General features: G+C 39.6%; 2 protein-coding genes across 6 annotated transcripts; both read right to left on the bottom strand.

Annotated features, from left to right (window-relative positions):
• Positions 1-35: 35 nt before the first annotated feature.
• Positions 36-11,719, bottom strand: LOC127371495 (poly(rC)-binding protein 2). 5 transcript variants are annotated; one of them, XM_051414327.1, is made up of 13 exons: positions 11,542-11,717; positions 9,942-10,065; positions 8,722-8,745; positions 8,071-8,103; positions 7,800-7,916; positions 7,571-7,702; positions 7,307-7,435; positions 6,940-7,014; positions 6,156-6,197; positions 4,894-4,966; positions 4,298-4,350; positions 3,828-3,997; positions 36-1,292 (listed from the first exon to the last, which is right to left on the bottom strand). In XM_051414327.1, the coding sequence occupies exons 2-13, from the start codon at positions 10,008-10,010 to the stop codon at positions 1,256-1,258; spliced, it is 954 nt and encodes a 317-aa protein (XP_051270287.1). In that variant the 5' UTR covers positions 10,011-10,065; positions 11,542-11,717; the 3' UTR covers positions 36-1,255. The 5 variants fall into 5 exon arrangements, with proteins under 5 accessions (XP_051270287.1, XP_051270284.1, XP_051270286.1 ...); XM_051414324.1 differs by having other exon boundaries at positions 4,894-4,993; XM_051414326.1 differs by lacking the exon at positions 11,542-11,717 and adding an exon at positions 11,140-11,342 and having other exon boundaries at positions 4,894-4,993.
• A 442-nt stretch (positions 11,720-12,161) lies between these two features.
• On the bottom strand, positions 12,162-16,224 carry prr13 (proline rich 13). Its single transcript, XM_051414329.1, has 4 exons — positions 16,071-16,224; positions 15,399-15,458; positions 14,808-15,280; positions 12,162-12,772 (listed from the first exon to the last, which is right to left on the bottom strand). Exons 2-4 carry the CDS (start codon positions 15,412-15,414, stop codon positions 12,734-12,736), a joined length of 528 nt encoding a protein of 175 aa, XP_051270289.1. The 5' UTR covers positions 15,415-15,458; positions 16,071-16,224; the 3' UTR covers positions 12,162-12,733.
• Positions 16,225-16,415: the final 191 nt, after the last annotated feature.

Below are 16,415 nucleotides of genomic sequence, written 5' to 3' on the forward strand. Positions count from 1 at the left end.
TACACTTCAGATGGTGACAAAATTCTCAAGACAAGTTGTGGTTTGAGCATTTCACATCTTTATTTCTGTATTTTTTAAACAATGTTGTGGCACCCAGGTCTACAGTCTCAAAAACGTGCACAAAAGTTTTTCTTTCCTGCAAATAAAAAATAAAATAAATTCTGACTTGAGCAAAGCAAAGAGCAGGAAACTAGTGTTAACTCACAACCCTTTCTTTGTCTAGTTCCAGAGCTTCAATGATTTCAGTTCTCACATTTGATAGACAGATCAGTCAGTGTCCAGGAGTTAATCCCCCTTTGGTAGTTAAAAAAAAATATTTCCTCCATTTAAAACAAATATTCCAACATTTTTTTTAAGTATATATCAGTCTTTACAAAAAAAGCGAGGACAACCCTCTGCTTCTGACCCCTAGAGCCAAGTCCAAACCCCCAAAACCTCCCATCCCAGCAAAATATCAACACATGATCTTAGGACCAGGAGAGGGGGGGGAAAAAAACAGGAATGACATGTAGAGGGGCAAAAAGTGAGAACGCGTAATAATACACATTTTAAATTATCTGGATAAATTCAAATTGTGAATGTTAGAACATTTGCTGTTATAACCAAATATAATCAGTGACAGTGCATGTACAGCTACGTATTGTCAGTGACCCGAGTGTAATTCATGTTACAAGCACTTCAATTGAAAAGTTGACAAAGGGGGAGAATGCTGTGTATGTTTAAAGCAAGTGAGTATGGACATAAAATGGACAGACTGACTTGTGGAACTGGGTGAGGAAAAGGGAGGGGGGGGGCGTGTATATAAACAGAATAAAACAGTCACTCTATTCTTATTTTTGATATTTTTTTTATTTTTCCTTTTTTGTCTTTTCCTTTTTAAAGAAAAAAACTGACTGTACAGAACTAAATCTATATGCCTATTCAGAGTTTTCCAACTCTACTCCTCTGTGATGGTAAAGAAAGAAAAAGGGAAGAGAGCGAGGGATCCATAAAAAAAAAGGATCTAGTAACAAATTATTAAAACCTCCAACTCGGCTCAAAAAGTGAATTAAAAACATAATTGTTTGCTTCTTTTGACTAAAACCAAAACAAAGAAAATAAATAATGAACTCAGCGGATCAAATCAGAGGCGGATGACATGATTTCAAAACGAGGAAGAGGTGGTATAATATATAAACTCTTAAGTTGGATAGTTGCATTGTTTTATGGTAGCCGATGATATAAAAGTGAGATTTAGTGCAGATGCAGTGTCTTATCAGTTGGCTGCCAGTCCTGTGGCCTCAGAGGAAAGCCTGGAGAAACAGACAAAGAGACACCCGGAGACCAGGGAGGGAGAGAAAATAAGGCATGCAATCAGACAGACAAGATAAATGTCATTTACTGTATGTTACATCATTATAATAAAATGCTAGATAATCTGGATTTATTACACAGGAAATGTATGCTCTGACATTTAAAAAAAAAAATTTCATTAGTCTAGTTTGGCTGTTCCTCTGGTCAGTGATAACTCTTCTCAACCAACTGTTGGTAAATAATGGTGTGGTAATGGAGCTGTTTTCAAGAAATAGTCCAATATCTTAGGAAACAGGCTTATTTGCATTCTTGCCGCAAGGAAGAGGAGAAGCTGGTTTGCTTAGCTTTTACCATAAAGAATGGAAACAGGTGGGAATCACTAGCTGGGCTCTGTCCAAAAGTAACAAAAGACTCCCAGCACCACGAAAAGCTCACTTATTAACACATTTGATCTAATTTGTTTAATCTGTACAACAGCCAAACAATCTATAACTTCCTGCCGTCTCGTCGTGACTGCGAGGTTGCTAGGCAACCAGTTGAGACTCCAGAAAGTCACTTCTCCTGGCCAAGAAATAGTTTGACACATAACCCCTCTCTAAAACCACAACGTGCTGTTTTTATTCATTGTTTTTTGTATATATATAAAGAAAAGTGTTGATTATTGATCTTAAGAGGTGCGTTTAGTTGGATTTCGTTACCTTTTGACAGAGCAAGGATAGCTGTTTCCCACACAGTTCCTTGTGATCTGGCTGCTGGCTCTAGCTACACATTTACTGAACAGACATTTGAGTGGTATCTTCTCATCTAACTCTCAACAAGAAAACAAATAAGCTTTTCCCAAAATGTCAATCTATTCTTTTTAAATTAAACTAAATTGGTTTGATGTTTGATGTATTCTTCATATCAACAAAAGAATCAAAATAAAGGGTGCCTTTGATACCTGAGGGCAGATTTGGAAATTAAATTACAATTGCGTCGTACATATTAAGCAAAAAATCCGAAACAAAAATCATCATGATACATATATACTCTCCGTTATGACCGCTAACAATAGTCACTTAAAATTCCCTACAAGAAAACTATTCCCATAAATACAATGTGACATCTTAAAGAGAGCCGCTACCTGAGCAGAGCTTACACAAAAGAGAGAAATGCTTCAGTAAATCAGTGAAATAATTCACCGTCCATGCTAAGTTCAAAGTCATTTAAAAATATATTGCGCTCAACATGTGATTTGTTTAAGAGACAGGCCAAATCAAGCTACAGATATCTATTTTATAAATATGCCAGCAACCATCTGTCTGGCCTGTGTAACACTTGTTTGTGTGCATTCGTTTTCTGTAGTAAGCGTGGCATCGCCAGATACAAAAGCAAGTGCAGGTACAGACAACAAAGAGCATTGTCAGTACTTAAGTAGTAGATGACTTATGTTTCCTTCGTTAGTAAGGGGAGAGCCTTCGTCTCTTAGACTTGGAGCTCAGCTCTGGGGCGATTTTGGGCTCAGTGGGGATTGGGTGTGCAGGGTTACTGGCACCGCTGACAACATGGAGGGCCAGGAGAGGGAGGGGCTTGAGACTGAGGAGACTTGACACACAGGCAGGAGAGCTGGGGAGCAGGGAATCAGTGGAGGAGGAAGAGGAGGAGGAAGAGGAAGGAGGAGGCGGCCCTGGAGCCAACAAGGACAGAGGGATGGAGGCTGAGGGGGGCACCACACAGGAGGAAGAAGAGGAGGAGGAGGAAGAGAAGGAGGAGGTAGCAGCAGAGGAGGTGGTGGTAGTAGTAGTAGTAGTAGTGGTAGTAGTAGTAGTAGTAGAGGTGGAGGGAGGGCACGGGCTGGTCTGTTCAGGGTTCAAGGAGGAGGAGGAGGGAGGAGGTTTAGAGGACTCTACACTGTAGAAAGAGAGACAAGGAGAGAGGGACAACACAGTCGGGATGGATCACAGGGCAGGCTGGTGAGCAATGGGTGTGGGGGAGGAATGGGGGGAGGTTGAGTTAGGCGTAGGGCGAGGTGTGAGCGGGGGGTTGTGGGGGAATCACTCAGGGATGTGATCAAAACAAAAAAAAAGACAAAAAAGGCTTCATTAGAAATGAATGTGTCAATCCAAAAATAAAAAAGAGAAAAAAAATCATATCTCTAGTGACGGATCAGTGTGGAGCAACTTAAAGGGAAAAACACAAGTGCAGACTGACAGAGTGCTAGCAACACCAAAGTGATGATTAGCAGCAGCCAAAAATACTGAATAATTAACCGAATCCTTTGAATTTGAACACAAATCCAAACTAGAAAGTCAATGCAGCAGGTAGGCACGTTTTTTGCACTTATTTTTTTTATGCATTACTGTAGTATTGTGAAATTAGTAAATTAGTTTTTCCTTTAATATTTATAGATTGAATCAAACTGAACTGACGCAGAGAAATAATTTGACTTAAAGTGAAACGACATGTAGCATAGCTGATGCAATGTTTTGATCTTCTAAAGCCTGTGACTGGACGGATCACCTGTTGGCAGTTAATGTAGTACCGGGTTATCTCACCTTGCGTTGATGAGGTACTCCGCCAGACTGATGCTGGCAGGTGAGCCTGTGATGGTGACCTGGCGGTCAGTCGATCCATCCACTGGATTTGCAATCTTTATCTGGGCGCCTGACATTTGCCTGATCTCGTTGATCTTGGCTCCCTGGCGGCCGATGATGCACCCAATAAGCTGTATTGGAGAAGAGCAGCAAAGTTAAGCGATAGGAATTCTTCTTAGAGCCTGAATAACATATCGAACAAATGGATCTGGGAAATTTGACGACATGGAATTAACAAGTTTATAACAAAGCATTTTATGCATGAAAGGTGGTCATAAAACATTTTTTTAGTTTTTGTGGTTTTATATCAGTCAAACAGCATCGTTAACAGTAAGGTGCACAGTTTGTTTAGTTGAATGAATTGTGGATTATTAAAGGTATCTTAACTTTACTATTGTATGGGATAGAAATTGACTTTTTGAAGCACTTACATCATTTGGAATGGTCATCTCGTGGGAACTGGTTTGAGCTGAAGCATCTATCCCTGGAAAACAAATTAACAAGAAAATGAAAAACCAACAATGATATAAATAACCAAACCAATATGTCAAAATGGGCAAATCAATCATGCAATATGAGGTGTGTAGACCTTACTACTACTACTACTAATACAGAATGTCAAATGTTATGTTATTTTATATATATATATGATCTATCATCAATTCAGAAAGTATTTGGGTTACTAAGCCTTAAAAAACCCCAAATTCCAACAGGCGAGTAAGATCTAACTTTGAATGTATCCTTGATATGGATTTGTGATCAGGTACAGTAATATCACTGCACCACACAAAAATAACATTCAACTGTACTGATTATGGGAATTAAAAGAACATTTGATATTTGTGATAGTATACTTATACAATATATAATTGTAATTTTTTGGAGACAATGTTTTCTTTAAATGTTTGAGGTACCAAAACAACCTAGATGATTTTGTACACGCATTCAACACATCCTGATTTTTGAGGTTGACAAAATTGCATTGAAAGTTGCATTGAAAGCCAACGGGCCTCGTTGTGCTGCATACCAGTGAATCCCTGGTTGCTTGGTGCGATGGGGAAGGGGCTCTGCTGCATAGCCAACTGGTGAAGCTTGGTGAGCTGTGGAGAGATAGCAGCAGAGGAAGACTGTGAGAGTGAGAGAGGAGGCAGGGAGAGAAATGGAGGAAATGGAAAACACAGGAAGAGGGAAAAACAGAACAAAAACATCACAATCAGTACAGACAGCTACACAAAGAACCTCCGAAAACAAAACAAAGAAAAGACACACGTCACTCAATGCTGCTGTGTGTAGATCTCTTATCCTTTTACAAAGCTCTACATGGATCACTGGTGTCTGACAGTGTGTTTTATGACTTGTCTATGTGGGGTACCCCATAGGTATTCCTCCAAAGTGCAGGCTGCATCTCTTGGTAATGATTTCTCGCAGTCTTCGGGGTCAGGGCAAAGTCACAATACACAAGGGAGGGGGGCTCTCAATATGCATTATGAATTAGCATCACCAGTTATCACCAATATAGCTGGAAGGGAAGATTTGAGGAAGTGATGACAGGTTTCTATGCCACTTTTATGACATCACAGATTATACTTTTAATATACAAATACTGCTATACGCAATTACAGTGTAATTACATAAACATTAAAACTGCTTAATGGCCAATCCAAATTTAAACTTATGTTATCATGTTCTACATTATATCTGACTGGCACTTCCTGGCTCTGTTGCCAATATTCAGTTACACATAAGACTAATAATGTGCAGTCTATCACATCCAATGCTCCTGATGGAACATCTAAACTCATTTAAAAGAGAGAGAGAAAGATTAATTAAGTTGAGAAACAAGTGGGCAGAGCATAAAGTAATAATGGAGGGTTAATGAAGAACGGGGGGAGAGAACCACATGTTTATCTGGGACAGCCTAATGAACGAGGCATGTAAAACAAGACAGAACAAAAAAGGAAAAACAGAAAAGGGTGAGCAGCAGGAACAGATTATTATTCATGGAACAGTGGAGAGTCTGGACAAACACAAACAACAAATGTCAGTTTAATTAAAAACTGACTGCCAGTCAACTGAGAAACTGTACAAACATGAAAGACTAACAGTGCTGCTCTCTAAATGATTACAAAATCTGATAATAGTAGGTCAAAATAAAATTAGGGCCAAGGTCACCGACAGTTATAGGCTGTAAAATGAGGCGTGGGTGGGTGGGTGTTTGCACATTTTGGAAGAGGACTGTAATTATGGGTGGGAGTGGTGGGGTCAGGTAAAAATGTCTACTGCACTTACATCTGGCTGTGGAATCGCGTGCTGTCCTTGTACGGCATATGCCTGAAACAAATGAAACAAAGCTTTCATAGGCCTCACATCTGATTTTGATCAAGTTACTTCTCCAGATATATCTCTCCCAAGACTCAAACACATCTATTGTGAACTAATATGAATTAAGAATGTCAACATGTATGTCTTGTCCAAAGTCTCCACATTTCTGGGGAAAGAGAAATCTTTAGATATACATTATAGTGGAATTAAGGAAAACCAGAAGGAGGTTTTCTTTTCAAAGAATAATAATTTAGTGAGATAAAAGATATTGTAAGTTAGGCCAACAAGCACCAGAAAGCATTTTGGTTCAGACCAACAATAGTGGGAAATATGCCACCACACTTTTGAAACCTAATGCTTGAAACAATGAAACAAATTCTGGGGAAATATACAGAGACAAAGTCCTGTAACAAACTGCCTTGAGGGCAAATGTCCTATGGTCATCAGACTATTAAAGCTGTTCTCTAAACTTAAATACCCTCTACAGTAACTCTTAACCAACCATCATATACAAGTACCAAATCTGGAATTCGAGAGGTTTATCTTACTTTGAGTTATAAGTATATTCAGAGCCTTTCATCACACATCAAGATTTCCAAGCATACATCATTCTGCACAGACATGTATCACATACTTATACATGCCGAAACGACAGACAACTGAAGCAATAACCCCCCCACAAACGAACACACAAACAAGCATCAAGAATGAAAAGGTGGGCTCCCGTGTCCCTCTGTAGGATTATATGTACCTGTCCGCCTGCAAAGATGACGGGGGATCCTGAAGGCTTGGGTCGGTAGGGGATAGTGACCCCCTTAGGGGGAGACTGTACAGGAGAAAGAGCAAGTGGATGTGTAATTACATTACTACACATGTTATCATATCACCTTTGCAAAATCTTAATAATGCTAGAATTAAGTTTACTACAAATGTAGTACACCACTGAACATAGCTCTATCAGGGGTGTCATGATTTAGTTCCTGTGGATCTGCTTGTGACAACTCCGGTCCAAACCCAACACACAGCAGCCAAAAGCCCAGAGATCACACCATTTCACATCATTAATTTACAAGTCAAAAGCTGCCACTTCATTTGGTCCATTGCTTTCATCCACTTACCTCAAGCATGACCACACAGATCTGCTTTACACACTCAATTATCGACTGGGGAGTGCCAGCGATGGTGATGGCTCGCTCCGTGGAGTTGGGGAGCATGTCTCCTGCCACTTGTACCTGAGCACCGGTTGACTGGAACATACAGAGTAAATGAGATAAGAATTCACGACGTAATGTGTATCAGTGTTTGATGTACTAAATTCTACAGGTTGGTGGATTGGTGCTTGCAAGGTTTTGTTTCATATGTTTGCTCTTCTCTATACATACCTCTCGAATTTCCTTGATCTTGCAGCCACCTTTCCCAATGAGGGAGCCACACTGGCTGGCAGGCACCACAATGCGTAGGGTCACTGGGGGCTTGCTGGTAGCTGTGCTGTTCGTCATTGAGCTGCTTATGTCCTGAAAAAAAAATATGAAGACGAGGGTTAATCTGGTTTGTGTTTGAGAGGATTACTTCTGACCTGCAATCCATTAGTCAGTATAAATTGTGACCCACCTCTTCCAGCTTTTCAATGATCATGGAGAATGCTTTAAAGATGGCGGTGGTTGGACCTGCCAAAGTAATGATCCTCTCAGGACAATTGCCCTCAGAGATGTTGATGCGAGCCCCGCTCTACAGACAAAGAGAAAAGCAAGGAATTGAAAGACCAAATTTGGAAGACTTCCTATTGTAAAGACACGGTGCAGGCCTGCCAACTGTGGCTAACATTACATTCTGTTGTACTTTACCATAATTTGATTCAAAACGTAAGAAGAAACAACCTTACCTCTTCTCTCATCTTCTTCACAGATTCACCTTTCTATTAGCAGAGAATCACATCAAAGTCAGACATATTACCACTTTAAACAGACAGATCTTGTAATGATGACGGGCAATAGGGTTGGGCGATTGGACTATTATATTTTATTTAGCTAATTTAATGGTCTGCCTCTGAAGAACGAGAGCCGCTCGGTGACAGATGTTCAGTGCCGCAGTACGCACACTGAGCCGCTGAACGAGTGAGAGGAAGAGAGCTGAAGAGCCAGTGTATTCTCACAACTAACTTCAATGAATTAATGGTTTATTTCGACTAGTTTGACAAAGGAATATTATTACAAGGTGATTCGCAGACGCTCCAAACAAGACTAACTCCGGGGAAGATGGGGACATAACAGGTACAGCCTGAGACAGCAGAGGGACGGCATGAGAGAGGAGAGGAGAGGCATATAGCGGGTAGAGTAGCAAGGGAGGTGGGGCATCAGAGAGGCAACGACAGCGCATACAGCCAGAAAAGGACGCTTGCGCAGCACATGTGCAAATATATTGCCAATCACCAATTGTTGGACTGATCGGTGATTGGCAGTGTGACCGGTTGGAAAATTTTAACATATCGCCCAACCCTAATGGACAATCATAATTTTAGTTAAATTAAACTTACCTTTCCAATAATACTTCCAACTTCCTAAAAAATAAAAAGAGACACAGATTCATTAGGTGGATTAATCATCTTTTTCCACCTGTTATTTTCTTACTACCATAAAGTTGGACTCATCTAACATCTCTAGCAACAGCTTGTTATCAGACAATGAAAAACCTTCAATAAATAAGACTCTGGTTTCCACACCACTTCAGTCACTGTAAGTAATCCTCCTACAGAAATTCCTCAATGCTTATGGTCACAAGATGCAATGAATTCTAACAGTTTTGCTCTCTTTCATCAGGTGCTAATCAAAATTGGCCAAAGGTCATTACAAATGGCCTTTAAACTGACATAAATACTCAAACAGCCTGATTCACCATATATACCACAGCACTCTCTCTCTACCATAGGCAGTTTTTGTTTCTGTCTAATCCCACACAGACTCAAGATGGTGCTGTTGACCACGGTGAGATCCAGGATTCATTCCAGCACACAGTATGTGTAGGCTACTAATTCCTAGCTAGTGCTGGGGCCTGTTTTAGGATGCTACGAGCTACCAGAGCTTTTGGGGAACCATTTCTTGTATGTCACAGTTTGGTATGTCCGCAGTGAAGGCTGACGTGTCCGTGTCAGATTTTGAGCAGCCGCTTCTTGCCACATGGCATCTCAGCATTTGAGATCGCAAAAAACAAAAGGCCACTGAGGGAGTCAAGATGCAACAAGTGTGTGCCTATGCTGCTGTCGTGAAAGCCAGATGGATTAGCGACGGCAAATGCAATGTCATGCCTCCTGGTTGTAGAAATTTACCAAGAGATAGAGATGTCATGTTTGTAATATGGTTTGATTTTTAAGCTGCTCTGACCATTGTGAGAGGGGAGGGAGATGTCGCCATAATTTTGATATATATAATTTTGGTATAAAGGCTATAACTGCTTATTTGAGAGGATGATTATTGTAACTCTACTCTCAAGAAAACATCCCATTAATTCTGAAATAACTAAAGAGTAGCAAGGAGATACATATTAAGTGAGTTCAAGTTGGAAAATACATTTAGACTCAAACAAAGGAACATGCCAAAACACTTTGTTGTCTTGATACAGGATCCAGTCACTGAGTCAATAGCCTTACTCATCACAACAGTCACTGCCCTTTATACATCCCAGAGGAGCTCCATTTCCATAAATATAATACCATAGACTATAAGAGTGCACACACAGGGAGCTGATGGGTGACCTCACCTTGCCATGCATGAGCAGTCTAATGGTAAGGGTGACATTGAGCCCTCCTTCAATCACACCGGAGTCCATAACTGCAACCTAGTCGTTCGTACGGAACTGGGGGTCTTTGGTCACCGGGATGGATCTAAAAAGGACATAAAGACAAAGCAGATAAGAAATTATACACCAATGATGATCATGTGACAAGATTGAATTGCAACTGTGTAGGAAAAACAACATATAACATGGCTGCAGATGAGGGATAACAAGTGCCACCAGTTCCATGTGTAAAAAGGGTCAACAAAGCAGTAAATACTATCTATATATATATATATATCTTTAGCATAAAGTCACAGCACCATTCCCACCCATGGTGAGATAATTGGACACTTAATACACCATTTTCGGACCCAGTGACATAATTCTCAATGATAGCATACTCCTGCTGCATACAGATATAACGTTATTAAATGGACACTGATTAAAACGTCCCCGGATGCCATTTACCCAGTTTAATATTAAGCCATTATCTTGTTAATTATATGTCAGACAAAAACACTGAGTTAAAATCACATCATGCCACATCCTTGGACCAAATGCGTGATGTTGGATGATACATTTGTAAAACGGATGATGGTTATACTTCGTTTTCCACTTGGCAAATAACCTATTCAACATAAAAACGAACCTTTTTTTATTTTATTTTTATTTTTAAAAAGAAGATAAATCTTGTGGCATAGCTTCTGCTAGCGTTAATGCAAATGAAAAGTGATGCGTACTACGATAGATCATAAAAAAAAAAAAAAATGGCTTAAGGCTCACTCTCACTGTGCCCAACTACACGCTGCTAGTGGCGTGCATTTATCTCCAGACATCTGAATGCTGCTGCGACCCAACTTATCTCACTTCTAACAAGTAAATTAGCATTAAAAAAAATAAATAAAAAGCACCGCAGTGCAAAACATAGTGAACTGCATGCTAACGGTGACTTCATCATTAGCTATGAAATCCAAGTTTGTCAACAAATGTGCGGACAATTACTCCACAATTCACCACCGCGGGACACACATCACGTAAAATACATTCACAAGTGTGTTCGCTACGAAAAGCAAACATTTAATCGCTTACTTCACTCGTGTTGTTCGGTTTAGAGTAAGTCTATTTTAACTATTAACGCTTGTTGTAAGTCTGGTAGCCACTTAGCATTTCGGTCGCTCACCCTGCTCGGGGAAAATGAATGAAGCATGCGTGCGCTACTTTAGCAAAGCTAGCTCGTTAGCGTATTTAGTCAGCGTTATTAATAGCCGACCAAACATCGGCAGCCTTCCTGGCATGGTGGTAAGGTTAGCGTTTGTTCAAATACATGCGCTGAACTACACACAGGCGTTTTCTTAACGCGACATTAAGGTGAAACTTCCCCGTGGCTAACGTTAGCATAAGCTAGCCCAGCGATCCCGTACGGAGACTGCGTGCTCATCATCATCATCATCATCATCATCGTGCGGCCTTGTTAGCATGCCGGACAACAAGCCGCTAGCTGCTGGGCGCGATTTCTTTCTGCTACTTCTGATCATAACAAAAAAAGAAGCGTAAAAACACCGAACATCAAAATCAAACTCACCTGGTTCGTGTGCTGGTAGGTGATCGGGGGGAGGGTTGGGGTTGTAAGGGTAGAAGGGGAGAGGTTCGGGAGGGTAGAAACCCGGGGGAGAGTTTAGAAAGGACTCGGGGAGAGGGAAGAGTGATGTGAGATCGAGCTCCACTCCTTTACACAAAGACAACAAAATTATCACCTCTGAACTTTCACCCAAACCCAAAACCCCCCCCATCCCGAGTTCACCAGAAGACGCCCCCCCTCCTCCGCCCCCAATTCAACCTCTATTTAAAAATAAAAATAAAAAGTTAGAGGACCACGTTTGTGGCACATTATGCTACAATATGGCAGGTTTAAATGGAAGGATAACATTTAAAGATGAAGAGTTATTGCGTACAATACAAACATCGTTGCATTTGTTTAAAAACGACAGGAAGGGTATGTTGTTGGAAATAACTCACGGTGGTTTACATGTATTTAAACAATGAGTATAAAACAGATACGCTTCACCAATGTTACTAAGATGTTCATATATATATAAACTTCAATAAATTATTTATTTATAGGGCCACTAGTGGGCGTAAAGTGAACTGCAACTCGGTTTATAACTTAAATGATTTACCATCCTAGAGAGGACACAGCTTAGATTGTTCATTTACATCCATTTTATTGAGCAGGGTTGATTTAAGAGCTTTATATCTATTACAGTTATTGCAGATACACAGCAATGTAGGCTAGAATAACTTTTTTGGCAACAAAGTATAGTAGTGCATATTCTACAATCTACAGACCTAAAGAAAAAGACACTCAATATAATACAAGATCAGTCACCACCTTTAAATTAATCCTCAAAACAGATTTAACAGATTTGGACTAAATCACAATGTTAGATTTTCTCAAACAATTAAAACAAAGTAGTGCGTTAAGAAAGTCGTCTGCACAGTGCTGCAGTCTTCAAATTATTTCGTGTTTGTACATTAGTGTATAGGACATATACTACAAACAAAACAAAAAAGAGAAGGAAACTTTAAGACATAGTGGAATGCCAATACAGTCAACATGCTGTGGAGATGTTCACAGCAATAGTAGATATGATAAAACACTGCATTTTCAGAGAATATAAGTATGACTTTTGTGTGTTTCTTGTTAATAGTCAGTTTGCCCCCTTGTAAAGCAGCATTTCTGTGAAAGCCTTGTGTTGAACTGTGAACTGGTGCCTTCAGTCAGAGCTGCTGCTGCTGCTGCTGCTGCTGGAGGACTGCAGAGAAAAAGAGAACAATTATTAATAAATGTTTAATTTCATTTAAGCTGAATTTAAGAAATACAACATTTGTAATTCTCTGTAACTCTTATTAATTTGATTATGTGAAAGGTTGAGAATGACCTCATATTGTTCACAAAGTAGACAAGGTCATAAAAAGTGGAAACATGGTTATTATTATTTACCTATTTTCAAGGCTCATTGACTACAAATCTATTGTCGTAGGTCGTAATGGATAATGGATTTTTGGATTTCATCTTGCCTACAATTTTTCTCTGAAGATCAAAAGGAGGTGTTGAATTTGTATATTCTCAGTTTGTTGTTTTTCCCTGTATTAAGCTTAATGTTTGTATTTTTTCCGAGGCAATAAAATAAACCTTTCCCTTATTTAGCAGAAACTTTTATCCAAACCACCTTGAAATAAGTGCATATAAACTTGGTAGGAACAAGAGCTAACTGTTTTCACAGTGTTACTGTCGACGTGGTTTGGGCTTTTCTTTTAAGAACTGAGATGTAAGTGAGTGCTTGTATCGGGTGTGAAGACGTGGTCTAAAAAGGTGGATTTTCAGCCACTCCCACCCAGAGCTCTTTTCAGACTCAACTATATTCAACAATTTCAAGTCAGCCTAACCTCACCTCAATTAACAAGAACGAGAACAGAGCTCAGCTGAACCTGAGAATGTCCACTGGTTTCTAATGGGACTTTTGCTTAGTTATACTTGAGAGTTTCAGATGTTAATTTTTCCCGTAGATGTCACACTGTCTCTTAAACCTGACTATTGTATCCTATAATTTAATGCACAGCTGTGTTTACAAACCCTCTTTATACTCTTGTATAAATCTCCCAGCTGCCTTTAGAGGTCACTCTCAGTGGGTCTAAAGCTGATGCTGATTTGAACTATAGTACTTTATATTATTTTAGCATGGAAAAAATATCATTCAACCTGTATGGTGTTATGTAGCATACTAAGTGTGAACTAAATGTTTCACATTATTAAATACATTTAAAATAATAGTCATCTTTAAAAGCAAACACAGTAACTGCACAGTCACTGTACTCCCAGCATACATGTTAACTGGTAAAATAAAACTGCAGCTAATGTTTGTATGCATGTGTTTAAGTCATGAAAGCATCAGTCTTAACAGAATCTATTTAAATCCACATGTAGATCTAAGACAGTCAAATGCACACTGACAGAGCAAGGCTAACATTTGTTGCAGTGATGCATATTGCCACTGATGCTGTGAGGTGTTTATGTGGTAAACTCATCAAGGTATTTATGAATCAATTACTAAAATGTAATATAGTTTCATGTTGTCTTTTATTTCTCTAATTCTTCCTATAAATATTTACCCAAAGCAGAGATATTTAAGTAGAGCTGAAACAATATATCAATCAGCTGATTGACAAATAAGAATAAATAATATATAACTAGATAAATTCAATACCTGAATGCCTTTAATACCTTTTAAGCCTTTTAATAGTCTTATAGTAGCAAAATGAGTAGTTTGTGGTTTTGAACAGAAATACGCATTTTGAAGAAGTCACCTCGGGCCAGAGGAACCATTTTAACCAACATTTTATAGACCAAGCGACAGACTAATCGACAATAAAAGTAGTTCAGCACTATATTTACCACAAAGAATGTAGAAAACAAATAACTTTACTTTCCATAACTACTATTTATAATCTAATGATTTGCAATCTAGTGACTGGTTATTGTTTGTTTTGATTTGCCATGAAACCCTAATTATAAAAGTATATATACTTCTTCAACTAGCATGTAAACCATGCTGTTTCACAACAGTTCTGTATCTCTTAAGCTCTGCTGCACTTTGCACTCATAGAGTCATGCCTGTATTTATATTGCTTGGTGAAGGTGTGGGTTTGCAGCTCTGAAGGGGCCTGGGGCTGAGGCGCATAGGAGGGTTCAAGTTTCACCTCTTTATCTAGTATTTCCATTCATATTCCACCTGAAGGAGGGGTCCTTTTAACAACTCTTACAAGGTGTATCTTTTAAAGTAATCTCACCTTGCCATGTTTGTGTCCCTTGTGAGCTTTCTTCATCTTCTTCTTCATCTTTTTGTTGGCTTTATGTCCAACCATCCCCATTCCCATTCCTGCCACTCCTCCGGCTAATGCTCCGGTCATGGGATTTAGCCCTCCGTGATGATGACCCTTGTGGTGGCCTTTGTGGTGACCCCCTTTTGGAGAGTGTGGGTATGGACCTGGGTATGGACCTGGGTGAACACCTGCAGGCGGGACTCCTGGAGCCATAGGATAAGGATGAGGTCCTGGAGCTCCGTAAGGCATCACCCCTGGAGGTGCATTTGGTACCATGGCTGGGTTCATACCAGCTGGGTTCATACCAGCTGGGTACTGGCCAGCTGGGTAAGCTGGAGGTGGAGGTTGGGGGAAGACTCCTGGGGCAGGTGCAGCAGGATATGCAGGGTTGTAGCCAGGAGGATAGGCAGGGTTTGGTGTGCCATATGGAGGCGGGGGACCTGATATACATGAAAGCACAAATACACACACCTTATTATTCAGAACACCTATATTATAAAACTGGATAAAAACTGCACAACTGCATCAATTATATGCTGGTTACTTATGATATCCCACCTTGATTTGGCCACATGGTTGTTTTTTTTGACCTGACGAGTCAAACGCTCACATAAAATCCTGGGGAAACAGTGAGACAGTAAATACAATGAATATTTTATAAAGTAAAATTACATGACAGAAACTTTTAATAAGGGTGTAACAACACTGTATTTTATCATATAATTAAATATTTTTTTTTTTTTAAAGTCACAATTTTTTTTTTTTAATTCTCTGGTTTCTGATCCGACATAATATCCTCTGTGTCTGTCACCACATCTGATTGTTATATACAGTATTTGCTCTAAACTTGGATTTTATTGGGTGTATTAAGAATTATTGTGTAATATAAAAACTCAGTTGCAGCCTATTAAGTGCACATAAAACAAATTCGATCTAAAACATTGCTGGCTAAGGTGACCCTACTTTGTTTAAACAGAACTTTAAACACAAACTATACCTCTTGCGAACATTGTTTACTCATTACATAAAGACACCTATCACAGGTTATGAGATGTGTAACATAATGTTTAAATAGTGGTTATTTCTCAACACTTTCTCCATTTAACCCTTCATTATATTACAGGTAGCCTATGACAGAAATCATAATAGGTCTAACTCATCGGACAGCTTGCTTTTTTTTAAACACACTTACAATCACTGTCAGTCAGTGACTAGATTGCACAGACTTACCTCAGAAACTTGCCTCGGTCCGTTAAAGTTTGTCAAGAATCCTCATCCCCTGTTTGTCTTCCGCATTAAGCTTCACGGAAGTAGCAAAAAAAAAAAAAAATGCACCAGGAAGCCACGCCCGTTGTTAAAGGCTGCGCACATTGTTGGCAGAAGTCCAGCGAGCTTTGGATGAAAAGTTTATCTGCGTGTTTCTGTGGTACAAACGATGAGGGATGTTTACACCATCGTAACCATGGTAACCATTGTAAGTTATACTTTAAAGGGGAGGGGTTTGCTCATGACCCACACACACAGACACACCTGACTGGATGCTGAGTCAGAACCATTGACAGTATATAGCTGTTA

This window comes from Dicentrarchus labrax, unplaced genomic scaffold (assembly GCF_905237075.1).
Source record: "Dicentrarchus labrax unplaced genomic scaffold, dlabrax2021, whole genome shotgun sequence".
NCBI lineage: Eukaryota > Metazoa > Chordata > Actinopteri > Moronidae > Dicentrarchus > Dicentrarchus labrax.

Excerpts from the sequence above, each read along its gene's own strand:
- LOC127371495 (XM_051414324.1), bottom strand. The coding sequence starts at position 10,010 with ATGGACTCCGGTGTGATTGAAGGAGGGCTCAATGTCACCCTTACCATT. Across the intron at positions 7,436-7,570 it reads AGATCAAGGAAATTCGAGAG|TCAACCGGTGCTCAGGTACA; the intron begins GTATGTATAGAG and ends TGTATGTTCCAG. Across the intron at positions 4,994-6,155 it reads ACGCGATTCCACAGCCAGAT|TCTTCCTCTGCTGCTATCTC; the intron begins GTAAGTGCAGTA and ends TCACTCTCACAG.
- prr13 (XM_051414329.1), bottom strand. Across the intron at positions 12,773-14,807 it reads AGGGACACAAACATGGCAAG|TCCTCCAGCAGCAGCAGCAG; the intron begins GTGAGATTACTT and ends TTTTCTCTGCAG.